Genomic DNA, 23,383 nt, shown 5'->3' on the forward strand with positions numbered 1-23,383 from the left:
TTAAAAAATTCACTTGAAATTTTCCATTTATACTCTGTAAAAGCAAATTGAATGCCTGTTGTTATCCATAAATATCTTAACTGCTAAGGTTTTCTAAGATTGTAATAGAAAACCAATTATATCAGAAAGTCATTAAGTAACTGTTAGTGAAATTTAACAATGTTAATAAAGCATGAATTTATGACTTTTGGCTTATTTTCTTAGATAAAGCTCTCGGTCATTTTGTGCTTTTTTTTTTTTTTTTTTTTTTTTTTTTTGCGGTACGCGGGCCTCTCACTGTTGTGGCCTCTCCCGTTGCGGAGCACAGGCTCCAGATGCGCAGGCTCAGCGGCCATGGCTCACGGGCCCAGCCGCTCCGCGGCATGTGGGATCTTCCTAGACCGGGGCACAAACCTGCGTCCCTTACATCGGCAGGCGGACTCTCAACCACTGCGCCACCAGGGAAGCCCCCATTTTGCACTTTTTAAATTAGAAGAAAAATTTTAAACTTTATCCATGCCTTCTCTTTTACAAATCAAAACACCTTATAGGGCCTCCCTGGTGGCGCAGTGGTTGAGAGTCCGCCTGCCGATGCAGGGGATACGGGTTCGTGCCCCGGTCTGGGAGGATCCCATATGCCGCGGAGCGGCTGGGCCCGTGAGCCATGGCCGCTGGGCCTGCGCATCCGGAGCCTGTGCTCCGCAACGGGGGAGGCCACAACAGTGAGAGGCCCGCATACCACAAAAAAAAAAAAAAAAAAAAAAAAAAAAAAAAAAAGCCTTATAGCTCTCATCTGCTTATTATTCTTATAAATTTATAATGGGCATATATGATTATAGATAAAATAAGGTACATCATATCTTACTATCAGAAACTAACTTTTTAAACCAAAGTTAGAGATTTAGAATGGAACTCAAGGCAGTGTAAATATGTAACTTATTTTTCTAAAAGGTCTCTTGTAGCCTTCTGTTTAGAGCTTCTTTTGGGTCTTAAACTAGAATGTTCCATGTTTACTCATTCACTAAACTAATTATTTAGGTGTAGTATGTGGTGTTATACATGCACTTTGCAAAGCACTGAGCTGGAGTGGGTAAATCTGCAAATATATATGTTTATATTTCTCCGCTCATTCAATAAATATTTATTGAGTATTTGCTGTATGCAAGGTACAATATCAGGAACTTCTGATACAAAGTTAAACAAAACAGACACAGTCTTTGTACTACTTACAGTCTTAGAAAAGGGGAGAGACATTAATCAGATAATAATACAAATGTAAACTTATCACCATGAAAAATACTATGAAGAAAAGGTGAATGGTACTATCAGAGCTCATAAGGGAATTTAACTTAGTCTTTGGAGGGGCTATGCAAGGGCTCAAAGACTTACCTGAGGAAATGACTTTTGAACTGAGAGCCAGATGATTATTGGAAATTATGTAAGTGAAGGAGGATGTGAGAAAATTCCAGGAAGCAGAAATTATATATAATAGTGAGTAGTGAGTGCAAGTTATTTGAAATGAAAGGAGGCAGTGCAGCTGTAGCACAGGGAACCAGACGGAGTGTGATTCACAATGCAGCAGGAGAGCCAGCGGCAGGGGCCAGACCAATTTCACTATACTGGTCTGACCAGTAGTACATACTCAATTTTATTTATATGTAGTCACCAAATTCTATATTTTATTTTGGTTTCACCAACACAAGCCATTCAGGTACTTTTATTTCTGGTTTCTTATTACTATGTAAAGTGTTTTTGAATTACTTGCTTTATCTACAAGATAATAGAATATCTTATAGCAGCTGTAAATATTCAAAACCAATGATACTGCTATAGAAAAACCATATCTTATGCTTACCATTAAGCACTGATTCTACTTGAACCAAATAGCACATTTAGAATTCATATGTTGATTAGCAGTATCACGTACAGCAGTTTCACTTGTTGATCTTAGAATGCTAAGTTGACTAGCTTTTGTCTTATATAAATAAGGTTGAAACTGGTATATTATAGTGCCCAAAAAGTCGAATATTTTATATATAATATACTGGTATAAATGAATTTAAATTTATGTGGTGACAAGAATTAACTTCCTCCTGATGTTCTGATGTTTTAAAATATTTAAATAAATGTTTAAAAATTAATATGAAGAATGATTATAAAATTATGCTTATTTCATGTGTAGTTTGTGGCTTCTGTGTCATCAGAAGTTTAAAAAGATTCTTAAAACGTAACTAGATTGCATCTTTGTTTCAGAATTCACTGAAACGATATGTAATGCTTATGTAAGAGCAGCTAATGATGTAGTGATGAGATTTTAGACCTTTTAAAACCTGTAATCCTGTATAATTTCACCCTTATTCAAAAAGAATTTTATGTAAATTGTTTCAAAACTGTGTAATATTCATGAATTATTGATTTACAGTGAACATTTACATTGTACTAGTGAACTCATGTAAGCATCTCTAACCTATGGGATATTTGTTTTGCAGGAGAAAATAGAAATTCTGTATTCACAACTTGAAATGTAATTTCCATTAATATTAATTCTTTCATCGATTGTTGCTACAAAATTGGCTAAAATTAATACTCTTCTGTCATAATAGATCAAGGTGATTTACATTTAGTTTTCTTTGTCTTTTTTGTTTGTTTGTTTTGTTTTATTCCCTCCACTCCCATTTATTTCATGGCATATCAGTGCTTCAGAGAATTTAGATGAGCTCTCTTCCTCCAGTAGCTGGTTACTTAACCAGAAGCACAGTAAGAAAAGGAGAAAAGACAGGACAAGATTGAAATCTCCATCCTTGACTATCATGAGTACAGCAGCTCGAACAAGGCCACTTCAGAGTTTCCACAAACGAAAACTCTACAGATTGAGCCGTACTTTTTATTGGACTCCGCAGGTAAGGTTGCCTTTGGGAAAACATGAACAAAGATTTTACTGTCAATATATTTCACAAGTTAGAGGATATGAACTGTACACAGTTGTTTAGAATAAGTGGGATTTAATAATTTTTAAACATAGCAGTGTATTCTGAAACTTCTCACATTTCCATTTTTTAAATCACTATTATGCTTAAACTAGTTTGAAAGAAATGTACATATCAAGTTGATTTTAAAATTTTACTGGTAAGGGTAACAAGGAAAACACAAGTGTATTATATATTTGCCTTTTGCTTAATAAAGAAAAAAGTAACAATCTGCAGGGCTGTCAGTTATTTTGGAGGAAGTGACATTGCTCTCCCTTTTATGTTTGGTATTTGTTAAACCTGGTGAGCACTCCTTTTTCATATAAGCAATGAAGTTTTAGATGACCATGCTTACCCTTTTTGCAAATAAAATATACTTCATTAAAAGCGTTCATTTTGAAAAGCATATTTTTCATTTGTTAGCAACATGTTAGGTTTACATCTTTCAGTGCATATCTAAATAAGCTGTGACGGAGGGCAAAATTATCTTTAGTTCTCATGGTATAACGTGCTTTTTTTCTATTTTATTTTTTATATGCCAATATTAAATATTTATTGTGGGAATGAATAATAATGGTGATGATTTGGGAAAATCTGGGAAATGTTTGATCAAGTTTATTTATTTATTTATTTATGCCTTATTTTACTATATATATATATATATTTTAACATCTTTATTGGAGTATAATTGCTTTACAATGGTGTGTTTCTGCTTTATAACAAAGTGAATCAGTTATACATATACATATGTTCCCATATCTCTTCCCTCTTGCATCTCCCTCCCTCCCACCCCACCATCCCACACCTCTAGGTGGTCACAAACCACCTAGCTGATCTCCCTGTGCTATGCGGCTACTTCCTACTAGCTATCTATTTTAAATAATACGTCAAAGGAAAGACATTATCCTTGATTTAATATTGTTTTTGATTATTACTATATTAACTATTTTTAAATATATTTCTATAAAAAATCAAGATGCTTTGTTTCATTAGGAACCAATTTCAAATTTGGTTTCATAGGATCCTTTTGTAAATAGGAACGTGAATTCTGACAAATTAGTTTTTATTAATAGATTGATTTTTGCCATTTAGTAGTTCAGGTATTAGTAGTATGCTTTCCCAACTTGAAATTTTTAAGCAAGTTTTATTTCAGAATTTTAAGAAATTTTACATATTTAATTAACCTAATAGGAAAATATTTTATTTAAAGTTTTTATATAAGGAATTATATTTTATTTAGTAATTTTTATTTAATGTTACTACAAGCAATAAAGAAATAATATATTTGAAAATTATTTCATAATTTCATAGTTATAAATAGAATTGCCTATCAAAAATATCTCACATATGAATATGCCTTAATATTCTGACTGGAAGGAATCTATCTGAATAATTTAGGGGATTTGCTCAATATTACTAAAGTACTGCATATGTCTTGATAATATAAAGATTGGCCTGGAAAAGTGTGAACAAATTTAAAACTTTCAGCAAAGGAAGAAACAAGTCTAACATTGTTACTAGTAGACCATATAATTTACCATATTCCAGTCATAATGCTAAGCATTTTCAGTACATTATTTTATTTAGTCCTCAAACATAAAGCTATGAGGCATTATCAATCCCACCTTTAGATGCAGAAATTGAAGTTTAGGGAGATTAAGTAACTTTCCCAAGGTCATACAGCTAGTAAACAATAAGTCTGATTCCGAAGCCATGTTCTTATCCATTAGTACATTGATAACAACAAAAATAAACCAAATCTTTTTTAATCAATATTTTTATTGAAGTTGATCTACAGTATTGTGTTAATTTCTGCTGTACAGCAGAGTGATTCAGTTATATATATATAACTGTACTGTACTGTAGATATATATATATATATATATATATATATATATATACATTCTTTTTTTAAATATTCTTTTCCATTATGGTTATCATAGGATATTAAATATAGTTCTCTGTGCTATATACTAGGACTTTGTTGTTTATCCATTTTCTATATAAAAGCTTACATCTGCTAACCCCAACCTCCCACTCCATCCCTCCCCCAACCCCCTCCCCCTTGGCAACAACCAGTCTGTTCTCTATGTCCATGATTCCATTTCTGTTTTCATAGATAGGTTCATCTGTGTCATATTTTAGATACCACATGTAAGTGATATCATATGGTATTTGTCTTTCTCTTTCTGACTTACTTCACTTAGTATGATTATCTCTAGTTGCACCCATGTTGCTGCAAATGGCATTATTTCATTCTTTTTTATGTATGAGTAGTATTCCATTGTATATATGTACCACATCTTCTTTAGCCATTCATCTGTTGACAGATATTTAGGTTGTTTACATTTCTTGGCTATTGTGAATAGCGCTGCTGTGAACACAAGGGTGCATGTATCTTTTTGAATTATAGTTTTGTCTGGATATATGCCCATGAGTGGGATTGCTGGATCATATGGTAATTCTATTTTTAGTTTTCTGAGGAATCTCCATACTGTTTTCCACAGTGGCTAAACCAAAACTTTTATGTGCTTGAAGTCAGTAGACTGTCTATTTGGGAATTGGGGAAGGGGCTTTATCTGGTTAGAGGCATTTAGAAATGCACCATAAAATATGGGTTTTGAAGGATAAACAGAATATTGAAAGGGTTTAGGGGGAGATTTAAAAAAAGCACTTTAGGGCTTCCCTGGTGGCGCAGTGGTTGAGAGTCTGCCTGCCGATGCAGGGGACACGGGTTCGTGCCCTAGTCCGGGAAGATCCCACATGCCGCAGAGCGGCTGGGCCCGTGAGCCATGATCGCTGAGCCTGCGCGTCCGGAGCCTGTGCTCAGCAACAGGAGAGGCCACAACAGTGAGAGGCCTGCATAACGCAAAAAACAAACAAACAAACAAAAAGCACTTTAGTCATTGTAACAGAGGTGGAAAAAATTATGGAGAACAGTAAATGGCCCCACCCCCAACTTATTGCCCAAATTTCCAGGGTAATAGTTATTTACCTTTCTAAATTTAATAAATGTCATTTCTCTCAGGAAGCCTTCCTTGATATTCCCACTATGGGGTATATAATGATGTAGCACCCTGTGTTATAATAATAATCCATTATTTTATAATAATGTTCCATTTATTTTTCTGTCTTCTCATTACATTGTAAGTTTTTTGAGAACAGGAACTGTATATTTCTGAACCTATAGGGCCTTGAACAGTAACTGTCCAATAGTATATGCTCAATAAATAATTAATATGTGAAAGAATTATTGTAGTGGAATGTAGAAAGATATTTAAAAGGCAATGGAGAGTGAGAATTTGTGTGTGTATGTGTGTGTGTGTGTTTCCTTGATTTGCTTTTTGAAAGGGTCTAGAACTGTAATGTCTAATAGAACTTTCTGTAATGATGAAAATGCTCTAAATATCTGTGCTGTCCAATATGGTAACTACTAAATACATGTAACTATTGACCACATGAAATGTGACTAGTGCAGCTGAGGAACTGAATTTTTATTTTTATTAATTTTGATTTAAATGGCCACATTTGGATAATGGCTACCAAATTGGATATAACCAGTCTAGACTCAAACTTACCATGATAGCAGTGAGAACACATGGCACTCATTCTTGTTTTCTAATACTATTCCTTACTGAAAGGAAATATAGATCTTTGGAGAAGTGTCTGATCTCCAGGGTTGGAGAAAAGGGGCTATAAAATGGGCCTGGAACGTCTTATTGTTACCAGAAGGCAAGGAAGTGTTTAAAAAAATGATGGGGGCATGTCAAAAAAAAAACAACCCAAGACCTTTTTTGAAGAGGCTTCCACTGGCCAAATCTGGGGCTCTTTGAGCATTGAAATAGCTAAGGACAGTAATGAACCCAGTGAAAAGATAGGTAGCCGTGAATGTATCCTGATGAGAGAGAGAGAGAGAGAGAGAGAGAGAGAGAGAGATTAAAAAGGGAAAGGGAAGACTTTTGCATAGAGTAGGATACTGATTAATAAATGTGGAGTGAGCAGTCAAATTAGAGAATCATTGCAATAATCATAGTAAAGATTGACTGGGTAAGAATCATCAATGCATGAAAAGTCTGGGGTCAGGATTGGGGAAAAGTTTGATGAGGAGCAGGATACTGATATTGTCTTAACTGTATGGTAGAGAACCAGACAATAATCTTGCCTGAGTGATCAAAACTAACATAGCCTATGTCTGTTCAGAGAAAGGAACAGCTGAGAACAGTGACCTCCAGGTCCCAGGGTCCCTGTGGCACAGGCCATGCTGTGCAGGGGCTGGAGGAGAGGGCCCTAGTTGTGTGAGTTTGCCCTGGATTCAGCCGGAGGTAGTAGAGGTCAGTGCCAAACAGGCTGGGCTAGAGCAGCAGAAAGACAGGGGAGGAGCCAGCACTCCTGAGACCCACCAAGGCCCTGAATGACACTGATGTGAGAAACACAGCAACCAAAGACAGTGTGTGGACTTGGTTTGTGTCTTGATTTGAACAAGAACCCTGAAAAGACATTTTTGAGATCATTGGGAAAAATTGACCACAGCTGATGATTAGATGTTGTTCAGGAATAATTGATAATTTTGTTGGTGTGATAATGATATTGTGGTTATGTAAGGAAAAGACCTTATTTTTAAGAGATACATTCAGTAGTGAAATGGGTAACATGACAATGCTAAGAATTTGCTTGAAAATATCAGAGCAAAGCAATGAAGTGATGGAAAGAAAGGGAGAAGAGGATGGACGAAGTGAGAGCAGTAAAAGGTTAATTTGGAGAGGTGGGTACACAAGGGATCGCTATATTATTCTCCGTGCTTTTGCATATGTTTAAAAACTTGAACAATAAGAAAAATAAAAAAATAAAAAAAACTAATGTAGCCTATTAGAAGGATACAATATCACTATGTAGTATTCTGACCAGACATACATAACCTGAATTTAATCATGAGGAAACATCAGACAAAGCCAAAATCAGAAACATGCTATTAAGAAATGAAAACTGGCCTGTATACTTAAAAAAAAACAACAAAAACAAACAAACAAAACCCAATGTAATAAAAGCCAAGAAATCCTGAGGAACTGCTTCAGATTGAAAGAGAGACTAAGATATATGACAACTGAATGAATTTATGATCCAGATCACAGTTCTTTTAGAAGGAAAATATGGGGACAATTGACAAAACTGGACTATTGATGCTAGATTATATTAAAATATTGTATCAATGTTGAATTTCCTGAGTGTGATATTTTACAGTTATGTAAGAAAATATACTTATTCTAGGAAATACACATTGAAATATTAAGGGGTAATATGACTAAGGCATCCATTTTATGTAATAAACTAACTCCTATGCATCTAGAATGGTACTAGCTATGTAACATCCTTGGCAGAATTTAGAAAATAATTATTTAAATCATTTTCTATAGTGTTTAACTCTCTAGGGTACTGGTTGAGAACAGCTTATATAAGGGCAATGGAGAGAGGTAGCAGTGTTCTGCTACTAGGTAGCGTATAGTATAGATAGATGGCCGATCAATATTCTCACTGCAATAACTACATGTATAAGTTACCAAAAAAAATCATACTATTAAAGACATTAGGGGGATTCTGGTTTCAGCTCCAACATGTAAAGAACTTGGAAGTTGTCACTACTGTCCTTACAGCGAGAAAAAGGTGAACAGACTGAAAATCAGTGCCTTTTCATGAACCCATCAGATAATTGAGGTTGCAGAGCAAACCGCCAACCCGAAATATGGAGAGACAGGCAAATCCAAGGAGTCACAGCCAAGATCTGCTTACCTGGAGCAGAAACCATAGCAATCCTAAACTAACTGGTAGGAACACTTAAATGGTAATTTTGATGAATTGCTTGAGGCTGAGTGTGGACTAGTCTGAGAGTGAAAAACTCCTGGGGACTACAGCCTAAGGGAACCCCACACCTCACACGTCCATGGACTTTACCTCTAGGCACCCAACTAAGTTCTCAGAATGAAGAGCCAAAAAGGGTCCCTAGTGTCTCTGGAATGGAAGGGAAGGGTAACCTTTATGAAATAAGCCTAGAGCACTATCTATTACAAGGTTTACTCTTCAGGGAAAATAAACTTTCCAGAGCCTTATTCCACCTGAGAGAAGAGCATTTCTCCCACTCCTGCCCTCTGTAGCCTTTCTGTCTCACCTAAGAGAGAATGGGGGTGGAAAATAAGAAACACTTGTTAAAGTCACAGACCAGGGACACAGACCCACCAAAAGACTGAGATTTAATTGTAAGATTATAGTAGGTTATGCTACTATAGTAGATATACTCTCTCCCCCATTCTTTACCACAGCACCAACAGAACTCCAGTATAGTAACAGTGGGTTACAGCTGCAAAATATATAGTCTCTCTGAGGAGAACTATTTAACAGGGGAGACAAAAACAAGGACACTGGAAGAATTCGAGGCCTCTGGCACCTACAACTATAACTGGTATTAAATACAGTCCCACTCAGACTCTTAGATTAACATAACATCTCACAATAAAGGCCTGTTTACCTCAGATCCTATGACATTATGTTCAGCTTTCAACAAAAAATTACAGGCCATGTTAGGGAAAAAAAAATCTCTGAAAAGACAAAGAATTCATCAGAACCAGGCTCAAATATGACAAAGGTATTGGAATTCTCTTAAATAACTAATATGTTAAAGTCTTTAATGGGTAAAGTAGAAAACATGCAAGAACAGATAGGTAATGTAAGCAGAGAGATGGAAACTCTTAAGAAGAATCAAAAGTAAATGCTAGAACAAAAAAAAAATAACTGTAACCTAAATGAAGCATGCTTTTCATGGGCTCATCAGTAGATTGGACATGGCTGAGGAAACAATCAGCAAGCTTATGTAGGTCAATAGAAACTTCACAAACTGAAATGCAAAAAAAAAAAAGGGAATGAATAACACAGAACAGCACATCCAAGAATTTGAGGGCAATCTCAGGTGGTGTTTCAGATAAGTGATTGGAATACCAAGAAGAGAAAGAGAACAGAGCAAAAACAAATATTTGAAGTAATAATACATGAGAATTTTCCAAAGTTAATGACAAGCACCAAACCACACATTCACAAAACTGAAGCAGGAGAACATCAAGCAGGATAAATACCAAAAAATAAATACTTAGGCGTAATATTCAAAATGCAGAAGACCAAAGATATAGAAAATCTTGAAAAATAGCAGAAAAACAGCTGTAGAAGAACAAGGATAAGAATTACAGCTAACTTCTCAGAAACCATGCAAGCAAAAAGAGTGGAATGAAATATTCAAAGTGTTGAAAGAAAAAAAAAAAGCAAACAACTATACTGGGCAAAATATTTACACCCCCCCACCAAAAAAGGTTATGTCTGTGGTCTAACTCCTGGTACTTATGAGTGTGACTGTTCTGAGTTGAATTGTGTTCCCAAGAACTCATATATTGAAGTCCTAACCCCTAGTACCTTAGAATGTGAGCTTACTTGGATATAAGTTTGAGGGAGATGTAATTAGTTAAAATGAGGTGATTAGGGTAGACCCTAACCCAATATGGCTGGTGTCCTTATAAAAAGGGAAATTTGAACACAGATGCATACATACAGAGTGAATGCCATGTGAAGATGACCCAATATGGCTGGTGTCCTTATAAAAAGGGAAATCTGAACACAGATGCATACATACAGAGTGAATGCCATGTGAAGATGAAGATTGAGATCAGACTTATACTTTTACAGACCAAGGAACACCAAAGATTGGCAGCAAAAACAGAAGCTGGAGAGAGGGATGAAATAGGTTCTTCCTCACAGTCTTTAAAACAAACCAATCTTGCTGAAACATTGATCTGACCTCTAGCCTCCAAAACTATGAAAGAGTAAATTTCTGTTGTTTAAACCCTCAGCTGTGGTACTTAGTTGTGATAGACCTAGCACACTAATACAGTGACCTTATTTGGAAATAGTCTTTGTAGATATAATTAAGTTAAGGATCTGGAGTTAAGATGATTTGGGGGTTAGGATAGGCCCTAAATCCTGTGACTGGTCTGCTTATAGGAGAAGAGAGAGAGAGATCTGAGACACAGAGATACAACAAAGAAGGCTTTGTGAAGACGGAAGCAGAGAGTACACTTATGCTACTACAAGCCAGGGAACATCAGGAACCATCAGAAGTGGAAAGATGCAAGGAACGGTTCTCCCTAGAGCCTTCAAAGGAAGCTCAGCCCTACTAACACCTCAGTTTTGGATTTTGGGCCTCCAGAACTATGAGAAAATTAATTTCTGTGATTTTAAGCCACCTAATATATGGCAGTTTGTTATGGCAGCCCTAGAAAACGAATACAGACTTTGGTACCAGGAAGTAGGGTACTGTTTTAATAGATAACTTAAAATTGTGGAATTGATTTGGAGTTGGGTAATTGGGTACAGTCTGGAAGAATTTTGAGATGTGTGATTAAAAAAAGCCTAAATTCCAATGAAAGCTAAGAAGGAAGTGAGGAGGATAGAAGACAAAGGTGCTGTCATCTTAGAGAATAGATATATTGTCTTGAACAGGATGTTACTAGAAAGAAATATGAATATCTAAGGTGATTCTGGTAAGATTTCAGAAGGAAAAGTTAAAAACTGGAAGAAAAGTGATCTTTATTATAAAGTGGTAGAAAAATTGGCTGAATAATATTCTACTGCTGAGTGGAAAATAGAACTTGTAAGCATTGAACTCTTGGATATGTAGCTGAGCAGATTAACTAGCAAAGTGTGGAATTTCGGTCTGGTTTCTCCTTACTGTTTATTTTTTTATTTTATTTTTTTAAACATCTTTATTGGGGTGTAATTGTTTTACAATGGTGTGTTAATTTCTGCTTTATAACAAAGTGAATCAGCTATACATATACATATATCCCCATATCTCCTCCCTCTTGTGTCTTCCTCCCACCATCCCTATCCCACCCCTCCAGATGGTCACAAAGCACCGAGTGGATCTCCCTGTGCTATGTGGCTTCTTCCCACTAGCTATCTATTTTACATTTGGTAGTTTATGTATGTCGAGACCACTCTCTCACTTCGTCCCAGCATACCCTTCCCCCTCCCCATTTCTTCAAGTCCATTCTCTACGTCTGCATCTTTATTCCTTTCCTGCCCTTAGGTTTTCCAGAACCATTATTATTATTATTATTATTATTTAGATTCCATACATATGTGTTAGCATACGGTTTTTGTTTTTCTCTTTCTAACTTACTACACTGTCTATGACAGACTCTGGGTCCATCCGCCTGACTACAAATAACTCAATTTCATTTCCTTTTATGGCTGAGTAATATTCCATTGTATATATGTGCCACATCTTCTTTATCTATTCATCTGTTGATGGACTCTTAGGTTGCCTCCATGTCCTGGCTATTGTAAATAGAGCTGCAATGAACATTGTGGTACATGACTCTTTTTGAATTATTGTTTTCTCAGAGTGCATGCCCAGTAGTGGGATTGCTGCATTGTATGGTAGTTCTATTTTTAGTTTTTTAAGGCACCTCCATACTGTTCTCCACAGTGGCTGTATCAGTTTACATTCCCACCAACAGTGCAAGAGGGTTCCCTTTTCTCCACACCTTCTCCAGCATTTATTGTTTGTAGATTTTTTGACGGTGGACATTCTGACTGGTGTGAGGTGATACCTCATTGTAGTTTTGATTTGCATTTCTCTAATGATTAGTGATGTTGAGCATCCTTTCATGTGTTTGTTGGCAAACTGTATATCTTTGGAGAACTGTCTATTTAGGTCTTCTGCCCATTTTTGGATTGGGTTGTTTTTTCATATCAAGCTGCATGAGCTGCTTGTAAATTTGGGGGATTAATCCTTTGTCAGTTGCTTCATTTACAAATATTTTCTTCCATTCTGAGGGTTGTTTTTTCATCTTGCTTATGGTTTCCTTTGCTATCCAAAAGCTTTTAAGTTTCATTAGGTCCCATTTGTTTATTTTTGTTTTTATTTCCATTTGTCTAGAAGGTGGGTCAAAAAGGATCTTTCTGTGATTTATGTCATAGAGTGTTCTGCCTATGTTTTCCTCTAAGAATTTTATAGTGTCTGGCCTTACATTTAGGTCTTTAATCCATTTTAAGTTTATTTTTGTGTATGGTGTTAAGGAATGTTCTAATTTCATTCTTTTACATGTAGCTGTCCAGTTTTACCAACACCACTTATTGAAGAGGCTGTCTTTTCTCCATTGTATATTCTTGCATCATTTATCAAAAATAAGATAAACATATGTGTGTGGGTTTATCTCTGGGCTTTCTATACTGTTCCATTGATCTCTATTTCTGTTTTTGTGCCAGTACCATACTGTCTTGATTACTGTAGCTTTGTAGTGTAGTCTGAAGTCAGGAAGCCTGATTCCTTCAGCTCTGTTTTTCTTTCTCAAGATTGCATGGGCTATTTTGGGTCTTTTGTGTTTCCATACAAATTGTGAAATTTTTTGTTCTAGTTCTGTGAAAAATGCCATTGGTAGTATGATAGGGATTGCATTGAATCTGTACATTGCTTTGGGTAGTATAGTCATTTTCACAATGTTGATTCTTCCAATCCAGGGAAATGGTATATCTCTCCATCTATTTGTATCATCTTTAATTTCTTCCATCAGTGTCTTATAGTTTTCTGCATACAGGTCTTTTGTCTCCTTAGGTAGGTTTATTCCTAGGTATTTTATTTTTTTTGTTGCAGTGGTAAATGGGAGTGTTTCCTTAATTTCTCTTTCAGATTTTTCATCATTAGTGTATAGGAATGCAAGAGATTTCTGTGCATTAATTTTGTATCCTGCAACTTTACCAAATTCATTGATTGCCTCTAGCAGGTTTCTGGTAGAGGCTTTAGGATTCTCTGTGTACAGTATCTTGTCATCTGCAGACAGTGACAGCATTACTCCTTCTTTACCTATTTGGATTCCTTTTATTTCTTTTTCTTCTCTGATTGCTGTGGCTAAAACTTCCAAAACTATGTTGAATAATAGTGGTGAGAGTGGACAACCTTGTCTTGTTCCTGATCTTAGTGGAAATGGTTTCAGTTTTTAACCATTGAAAATGATGTAGGCTGTGGGTTTGTCATATATGTCCTTTATTATGTTGAGGTAAGTTTCATCTATGCCTACTTTCTGGAGGGTTTTTTCATAAATGGGTGTTGAATTTTGTCAAAGCTTTTTCTGCATCTATTGAGATGATCATATGGTTATTCTCCTTCAATTTGTTAATGTGATGTATCACTTTGATTGATTTGCATATATTGAAGAATCCTTGCATTCCTGGGATAAACCCCACTTGATCATGGTGTATACTCCTTTTAATGTGCTGTTGGATTCTATTTGTTAGTATTCTGTTGAGGATTTTTGCATCTATGTTCATCAGTGATATCTGCCTGTAGTTTCTTTCTTTGTGACATCTTTGTCTGGTTTTGGTATCAGGGTGATGGTGGCCTCATAGAATGAGTTTGGGAGTGTTCCTCCCCCTGCTATATTTTGGAACAGTTTAAGAAGGATAGGTGTTAGCTCTTCTGTAATGTTTGATAGAATTCGCCTGACAAGCCATCTGGTCCTGGGCTTTTGTTTGTTGGAAGATTTTTAACCACAGTTTCAATTTCAGTGCTTGTGATTGGTCTGTGTATATTTTCTATTTCTTCCTGGTTCAATCTCAGAAGGTTGTGCTTTTCTAAAAATGTGTCCATTTTTTCCAGGTTGTCCATTTTATTGGCATATAATTGCTTGTAGTAATCTTTCATGATCCTTTGTATTTCTGCAGTCTCAGTTGTTACTTCTCCTTTTTGCATTTCTAATCCTATTGATTTGCATCTTCTCCCTTTTTTCTTGATGAGTCTGACTTATGGTTTACCAATTTTGTTTATCTTCTCATAGAACCAGCTTTTAATTTTATTGATCTTTGCTGTTGTTTCCTTCATTTCCTTTTCATTTATTTCTGATCTGATCTTTATGATTTCTTTCCTTCTGCTAACTTTGGAGTTTTTTTGTTCTTTCTCTAATTGCTTTAGGTGTAAGGTTAGGTTGTTTATTTGAGATGTTTCTTGTTTCTTGATGTAGGTTTGTATTGCTTTAAACTTCCCTCTTAGAATTGCTTTTGCTGCATCCCATAGGTTTTGCGTCATCCTGTTTTCATTGTCTTTTGTTTCTAGGTTATTTTTTATTTTCTCTTTGATTTCTTCAGTGATCTCTTCATTATTAATTTGTGTATTGTTTAGCCTCCATGTGTTTGTATTTTTTACAGATTATTTTCTGTAATTGATATCTAATCTCACAGCGTTGTGATCAGAAAAGGTACTTGATACTATTTCAAGGTCTTAAATTTACCTAGGCTTGATTTGTGACCCAAGATATGATCTCTCCGGGAGAATGGTCCATGAGCACTTGAGAAGAAAGTGTATTCTGTTGTTTTTGGATGGAATGTCTTATACATATCGATTAAGTCCATCTTGTTTAATGTATCATTTAAATCTTGTGTTTCCTTATTTATTTTCATTTTGGATGATCTGTCCATTGGTGAAAGTGAGGTGTTAAAGTCCCCTACTGTGACTGTGTTACTGTCAATTTCCCCTTTTATAGCTGTTAGCATTTGCCTCATTTATTGAGGTGTTCTATGTTGGGTGTATAAATATTTACAATTGTTATATCTTCTTCTTGGATTAATCCCTTGATCATTATGTAGTGTCCTTCCTTGTCTCTTGTAACATTCTTTATTTTACAGTCTACTTTATCTGATATGAGTATTGCTACTCCAGCTTTCTTTTGATTTCCATTTGCATGGAATACCTTTTTCCATCCCCTCACTTTCAGTCTGTATGTGTCCCTAGGTCTGAAGTGTGTCTCTTGTAGACAGCATATATACAGGTCTTGTTTTTGTATCCATTCAGCCAGTCTATGTCTTTTGGTTTGAGCATTTAATCCATTTACATTTAATGTAATTATTGAGATGTATGTTCCTACTACCATTTTCTTAATTGTTTTGGGTTTGTTATTGTAGGTCTTTTCCTTCTCTTGTGTTTCCTGTCTAGAGAATTTCCTTTAGCATTTGTTGTAAAGGTGGTTTGGTGGTGCTGAATTCTCTTAGCTTTTTCTTGTCTGTAAAGGTTTTAATTTCTCCATCACATCTGAATGAGATCCTTGCTGGGTAGAGTAATCTTGGTTGCAGGTTTTTCTCCTTCATCACTTTAAATATGTCCTGCCACTTCCTTCTGGCTTGCAGAGTTTCTGCTGAAAGATCAACTGTTAACCTTATGGGGATTCCCTTGTACGTTATTTGTTGTTTTTCCCTTGCTGCTTTTAATATTTTTTCTCTGTATTTAATTTTTGATAATTTGAGTAATATGTATCTTGATGTGTTTCTCTTTGGATTTATCCTTTATGGGACTATCTGTGCTTCCTGGACTTGATTAACTATGTCCCTTCCCATATTAAGGAAGTTTTCAATTATAATCTCTTCAAATATTGTCTCAGTCCCTTTTTTCTTCTCTTCTTCTTTTGGGACCCCTATAATTCAAATGTTGGTGCATTTAATGTTTTCCAGAGGTCTCTGAGACTGTCCTCAATTCTTTTCATTCTTTTTTCTTTATTCTGCTCTGTGTTATTTATTTCCACTGTTTTATCTTTCAGGTCACTTATCCGTTCTTCTGCCTCAGTCATTCTGCTATTGATTCCTTCTAGAGAATTTTTAATTTCATTTATTGTGTTGTTTATCATTGTTTGTTTGCTCTTTAGTTTTCTAGGTCCTTGTTAAACGTTTCTTGTATTTTCTCCATTCTATTTCCAAGATTCTGGATCATCTTTACTATCATTACTCTGAATTCTTTTTCAAGTAGACTGCCTATTTCCTCTTCATTTGTTTAATCTGGTGGGTTTTTACCTTGCTCCTTCATCTGTTGTGTGTTTCTCTGTCTTCTCATTTTCTTAACTTACTGTGTTTGTGGTGTCCTTTTCACAGGCTGCAGGTTCGTACTTCCCATTGTTTTTGTTGTCTGTTGACAGTGGCTAAGGTTGGTTCAGTGGGTTTTGTAGCCTTCCTGGTGGAGGGGACTAGTGCCTGTTTTCTGGTGGATGAGGCTGGCTCTTGTCTTTCTGGTGGGCAGGACTGTGCCTGGTGGTGTGTTTTGGTGTGTCTGTGAACTTATTATGATTGTAGGCAGCCTGTCTGCTAATGAGTGGGGTTTGTTCTTGTCTTGCTAGTTTTTTGGCATAGGGTGTGCTGCACTGTAGCTTATTGGTCATTGACTGGTGCTGGATCTTAGCATTGAGATGGAGACCTCTAGAGAGCTTTCGCTGTTTGATATTACATGGAGTCTGGAGATCTCTGGTGGACCAATGTCCTGAGCTCAGCTTTCCCACCTCAGAGGCAGAGGCCTGATATCTGGCTGGAGCACCAAGACCCTGTCAGCCACACGGCTCAGAAGAAGTGGGAGAGGGAGAGGGAGGGAGAGGGAGGGAGGGAGGGGGAGAGAGAGAGAGAGAGAGAGAGAGAGAGAGAGAGAAGAAAGAAAGAGAGAAAGAAAGAGAAAAAGAAAGAAGGAAGGAAAGGAAAGAAAGAAAGAAAGAAGAGCAGCCAAACCAAAAAACCAATCCACTAATGATGACAAGCACTAAAAGTTATACTAAAAAAATAAATAAATAAATAAAGCAGACAGAACTCTAGGACAAATGGTAAAAACAAAACAATATGGACAAACTCACACAAAGAAGCATACACATACACACTCACAAAAAGAGAAAAAGGAAAATATATATATATATATATATATATATATATATCATTGCTCCCAAAGTCCACCACCTCAGTTTTGTGATGATTCATTGTCTATTCAGGTATTCCACAGATGCGGGGTACATCACGTTGATTGTGGAGATTTAATTCGCTGCTCCTGAGGCTGCTGGGAGACATTTCCCTTTCTCTTCTTTGTTCGCGCAGGTCCTGGGGTTCAGCTTCGGATTTGTCCCCACCTCTACATGTAGGTCGCCTGAGGGCATCTGTTCATTGCTCAGAGAGGATGGGGTTAAAGTAGCAGCTGATTCAGGGGCTCTGGCTCACTCAGGCTGTGAGGGGAGAGTAGTATGGTATGAGGGGCGAGCCTGCAGCAGCAGAGGCCAACATGACGTTGCAACAGCCTGAGGTGCGCTCTGTGTTCTCCCGGGGAAGTTGTCCCTGGATCACGGGACCCTGGCAGTGGTGCGCTGCACAGGCTCCCAGGAGGGGACGTGTGGCTAGCGACCTGGGCTTGCACACAGGCGTCTTAGTGGCTGCAGCAGCAGGCTTAGCGTTTCATGCCCATCTCTGGGGTCCTCGCTGATAGCCGCGGCTCGCGCCCGTCTCTGGAGCTCGTTTAGGTGGTGCTCTGAATCCCCTCTCCTCATGCACCCTGAAGTAATGGTCTCGTTTCTTAGGCAGGTCCAGACTTTTTCCTGGACTCCTTTCTGGCTAGCTGTGGCACACTAGCCCCCTTCAGGCTGTGTTCACATAGCCAATCTCAATCCTCTTCCTGAGGTCTGACCTCCAAAGCCCGAGCCTCAGCTCCCAGCCCACACCTGCCCCGGAGGGTGAGCTGACAAGCCTCTCAGGCTGTTGAGTGCTGGTCGGCACCCATCCTCTGTGCAGGAATCTCTCCACTTTGCCCTCTGCACCCCTGTTGCTGCACTCTCCTCCGTGGCTCTGAAGCTTCCCCCCCCCCACCATCCCTCATCTCCGCCAGTGAAGAGCCTTCCTAGTGTGTGGAAACTTTTCCTCCTTCACAGCTCCCTGCCAGATGTGCAGGTCCCGTCCCTATTCTTTTGTTTTTTCTTTTTTCTTTTGCCCTACCCAGGTAGGTGGGGAGTTTCTTGCCTTTGGGGAAGTCTGAGGTCTTCTGCCAGTGTTCAGTAGGTGTTCTGTAGGAGTTGTTCCACATGTATATGTATTTCTGATGTATTTGTGGGGAGGAAGGTGATCTCCACGTCTTACTCTTCTGCCATCTTAAAGGTCTCTCTCCTCTCTTTACTGGTTATAATAAAAATATGGGAGGATATAGATAACTTGAGGAAGAAATTGTTAAGCAAAAAGGAGCCAGAACTTGATAATTTGGGAAATTCTCATCCTGCTGCTAAAAATTATATAGCATGCTCTGGAGAGAAACCAAGGATGTGGCTGGACAAATTTTTGCTGTAGAGATTAAGTATGTGACTCAGGGATTCAATCAACCATCTTAGCTGAAGCCAGGAAATAGAGATGAGGTTATCTAGAAAAGATCTAGGGAGAATCCTCTTGTCTAATGACATGGATCTGCTTGACATACAGGGGAGACCCACCAGGTTTTTTAGAGTGTTTTATCAACAGAAGCACTACCAGCTTAGACTGAAAGGGGCAGAACTGCACAAAATGAAAGAAAGTTGACTGACCCTCAAAATTTTACAGTCAGGCAATGCACTGATAGAGCTACTCAGCTACAAACATGTACTAACCTTCAAAAAAAGGGAAGGTGAATCATAGACCTAAATGCGAAAGTAGAACAGTAAAGCTAGATGAAAACATAGGAAAATACCTTCATGTCTTTGGCGGTAGTCAACTTCTTAAACAGAATACAAACAATACTAATCATAAAAGAAAAACTGTTAATTTGGGCTTTGTTAAAATTATGAACCTATTTCCATTAAAGACAGCATTAAGAATGTCAATAAAGTATATACACTAAGTCAAGACATTTGCTATATGTATATATTTGTATGTATATATACATATATATCCAAAAAAGATGTATCCTATATATATATATATTCCTACATGTATATATATATATATATATATATATTCCTACATGTGTGTATATATATATATATCCCTAAGAAAAACAAGAAAATAGCAAACAATCCAATTAAAAATAGGCATAACACAGAGTTGCACCCTTTATTTTTATTTATTTATTTGTTTGTTTGTTTGTTTGTTTAATTTTGGCTGCATCAGGTCTTAGTTGCGGCATACGGGATCTTCGTTGCAGCATGTGTGATCTTTTAATTGTGGCATGTGGACTTCTTAGCTGCAGCATGTGGGCTTCTTAGTTGTGGCATGTGGACTCCTAGTTGCAGCATGCAAACTCATAGTTGTGGCATGTATGCATGATCTAGTTCCCCAACCAGGGATTGAACCCAGGCCCCTGCATTGAGAGTGTGGAGTCTTACCCACTGGACCACCAGGGAAGTCCCAAGAACTTCTTTTAAATAAAAAAATAGACATAAGATTTGAACAGATCTTTCATAAAGGAAGTTATCCAAATGGACAATAAGTATATGAAAATGTGTTTAAAATTATTACTCATCAAGGAAATACAATTAAAACTACAATAAAATACACTGCATACATCTATCCTTATAATTCAGCAGTTCCACTCTTAGGAACGTTCCCAGGAGAAATGAATACATCTGTACACAAAAAGACTTGTGTAAGAATTATTATAATAGCTTTATTTGTTAAAGTTGGAAACATAAAGCAGTCTAAATGTCTATCAGAAGGAGAATTGTGGTATATAATACAGCAGTAAAAAGGATAGACTACTGATACAATAACTTAGATATATCTCCCAGAGTTATGTTGACTTAAAGAAAAGAATACATATTCTATAATAAATATAGATAAAATTTGGAAGTGTCAGAAGTTAGAATTGTGGTTACTTCAGTGAAAGTGGTGGGAGTTGACCAGGAAAGGGTACAACCAGGGTTTCTGGGTTGTTGGAACTGCTTTGTATCTTGGTCGTGGTGGTGGATACTACGTGTATACATATGCAAAGATTCGTCATATATATATATCTTCTTTGCCATAGAAGTAGGTATGGGTACATGCTACACAGTCAGACTTAGCCCATCCTTCTTATTTTGGTCATCTATTTTTACATAATAAACCATCCCAAATTTTAGTGGTTTAAAAACAATTTATTATTATCTTTCATGATTCTGTGAATTACCTGAGTGGTTCTTCTTCCAGTCTTGCCTAAGATCTCTCATACAGCTACAATAAGATGGTAACTGGGACTGGAGTCATCTGAGGTCTTGAATGGTTTAGAATACTTGGGTTTCATTCTCTCTCCTTGTAGTCTAAGAGTCTTTCTATGGAGCTTCTCCACAGGGTTTCTTTAGCAGGGTAGTTTTACATGGTGACCCAGATTCTCAAAAATGTAAACATGAAAGCTTCCAGTGCTTCTTAAGACATAGGTGTAGACTTATTGCCGTGCCTTTCTGTTGAATTTATTGGTTAAAATGAATCAATGTAGGATTTAATGTGGGAGGGACAATTCAAGGGCAAGAATACTGGGAGATGTGGTTCATTGGAAGCCATCAGTGGGGACTACCACAGACCATCCTCTGATTGCCAATTATTGACATCGCTCTCATATGTAAGAACAACCTAATCTTTTCCCCTAAACACCTCTAATTTCTCCTCTCATTACCTCATTAGGTTCAGGCTTAAAGTATTAAATTTCATTTTCTTAAACCATGACCAGGTACCTGAACTGCAACTTTTTATGTGTGGCTCCTCAGATGTGATTCTTTAGGTGTAGCTCCTCAAGTATGATTTCCCTGGATGGAAAGATTTGTGAACTAATGTTATTAGTCATTTGCTCTAGACATATCCAACATATAATAGTGAGACAGGGATAATCAGAATAAACACTGCTCAGACAGGGGGAAATGGGAAGAATATAGCAGTTCTGAAATACACAATCAGGCACAAGTTGCACGTTTGTTAATGTGGGCCTGTTCCTCTGGAAGCGGTTCTTTGTAGCTGTTAGCTCTGCCTGGTGGACTCTTGGCTGCATTCTCTGAGTCACCTTTCCTTTTCCATAAAAAAAGCACCTTTTAAAATATGTGTGGGTTTTCTCAGCATGCTTTCTGTCTGTAAAAGGCTGAAGGCCCATAGGTCTTGTCATTTTGAGCTATTTCTGTCTTAGTCCAAGTTCAAGTCTTTAAATCTTTGTGGACTTCCTATGTATCACATTGAAATAAACTCCATTAGACAAAAGTCATATCTGCACATCTCTTCAACACAGACCCTTCTTGATTTTGGACTTTGTGTGAGGCTGCTGTGGGACAATACCCTGAAGATACTTAATGGCATTTTTTGTGTAGCAGAGAACATCAGAGCACGCCTTTAATATTCTTAGAAGCCGTCTTGTCTAGATGTGAGGATCTACCAACATGTCTCAAATCTTTCTGAGGTCTTAATAAAGGGTTTTCCAGTCTCACCCCTGAGATCTTGACACTGAGGCCACAGTTTTACTGGCAGTTCCCTGGATTTGATCTTTGTACTAATGTCATTTCTTACTGTGTGAACCTTTTGCTATCTGGAGTGGCTGGAAACGAGAAACAGTCTTATTTTTGAACCCAGCAAGCCTTGGTTCCATATTTCCTCTAAATTCTGCTTGAAAACTTATTACCTCCTTTTGAAGCTCATTACTCTATCCATACTTTATCATAGGCAATTAAGTGAACAATTGGCACTTTAAAAATTCTGCCTAGAAACCTCCTTAGCCAGATCTATGAATTCATTATGTACCTTTTTTATCTTCCACGTTTCTACAGGCAATTGTTAACACTAGTGGTTCTGTCCGAGCAATAAGATAAAAGAAATAGAGGTAAAAGGATTAGAATAATTATTTAGAATCATCATTTGCAGAGGTTATAATCCCTTTGCTAGGCAAAATTAATAAAAACATAAATTAGTATGCACTTTTACTTGATTTTGCCCTTTTTACAATACTAATCTCTAACAAGAATGTCAAATAATAATAGCTAATATTTATTAAGCAATTATGTACTAGGGACTGTTTCAACTTATGAATAATTTATATGTGTTTCTCATTTAATATTCATGCCCCATTTTATATGGGAAACTGAAGCACAAAGTGGGATGAAAAGATACACTCTTTACATAAATGTAAGTAAGCACGAGTTTGTAGTTTTCTTTTAAGTGTTAATGCTGAGTCTTAACACTACTTCTTTGATGAGCTTGTGTAAAACATCTGATTTGAATGTTGTGTGAATTGTTTCAGACTGTTTCTCCCTATGAAATTTCAGCCCATGTCAACAATTGTTAAAACTCCAGGTAATTTCTAAAGCTATTTTAATTTTTTGGCTTTCTTATCTTCTAGCTGAATTATATATTTTGCTGTCTTATTCATTACTATTCATACATACATTACTTATTCATTACTAAAATACTTTAGTTTATTCATGGACAGTCTATGCCTTCTTTATGCTTGGTATAATATTGCTTAATCTACTGAACTATAGAGTTATCTTTAGAATCAGGAAAACACATTGGCAGACATAGATAAGATATGAATATGTTTTCCAGAATAGTATTCTACTATAAGTCTTAAAATGTAAATGTGGCTAATACCTTTTTTGAAAGCACAATTTCATTTGCAATTAAGAATTAAAGCAAAAGTCTGTATTTGGCCA

General features: G+C 36.8%; 1 protein-coding gene across 5 annotated transcripts in view; it reads left to right on the plus strand.

Moving 5' to 3' along the window:
- Positions 1-23,383, plus strand: part of KANSL1L (KAT8 regulatory NSL complex subunit 1 like) — a 177,097-nt gene that overhangs the window by 96,042 nt on the left and 57,672 nt on the right. For all 5 annotated transcript variants that reach the window (XM_060107421.1, XM_060107420.1, XM_060107422.1 and 2 more), the window contains exon 6: positions 2,675-2,879. In XM_060107421.1, the coding sequence (XP_059963404.1) occupies positions 2,675-2,879 (205 nt within the window). The remainder of the gene's footprint in view (positions 1-2,674; positions 2,880-23,383) is intronic.

This window comes from Mesoplodon densirostris, chromosome 8 (genome assembly GCF_025265405.1).
Source record: "Mesoplodon densirostris isolate mMesDen1 chromosome 8, mMesDen1 primary haplotype, whole genome shotgun sequence".
Taxonomy (NCBI): Eukaryota; Metazoa; Chordata; class Mammalia; order Artiodactyla; family Ziphiidae; genus Mesoplodon; species Mesoplodon densirostris.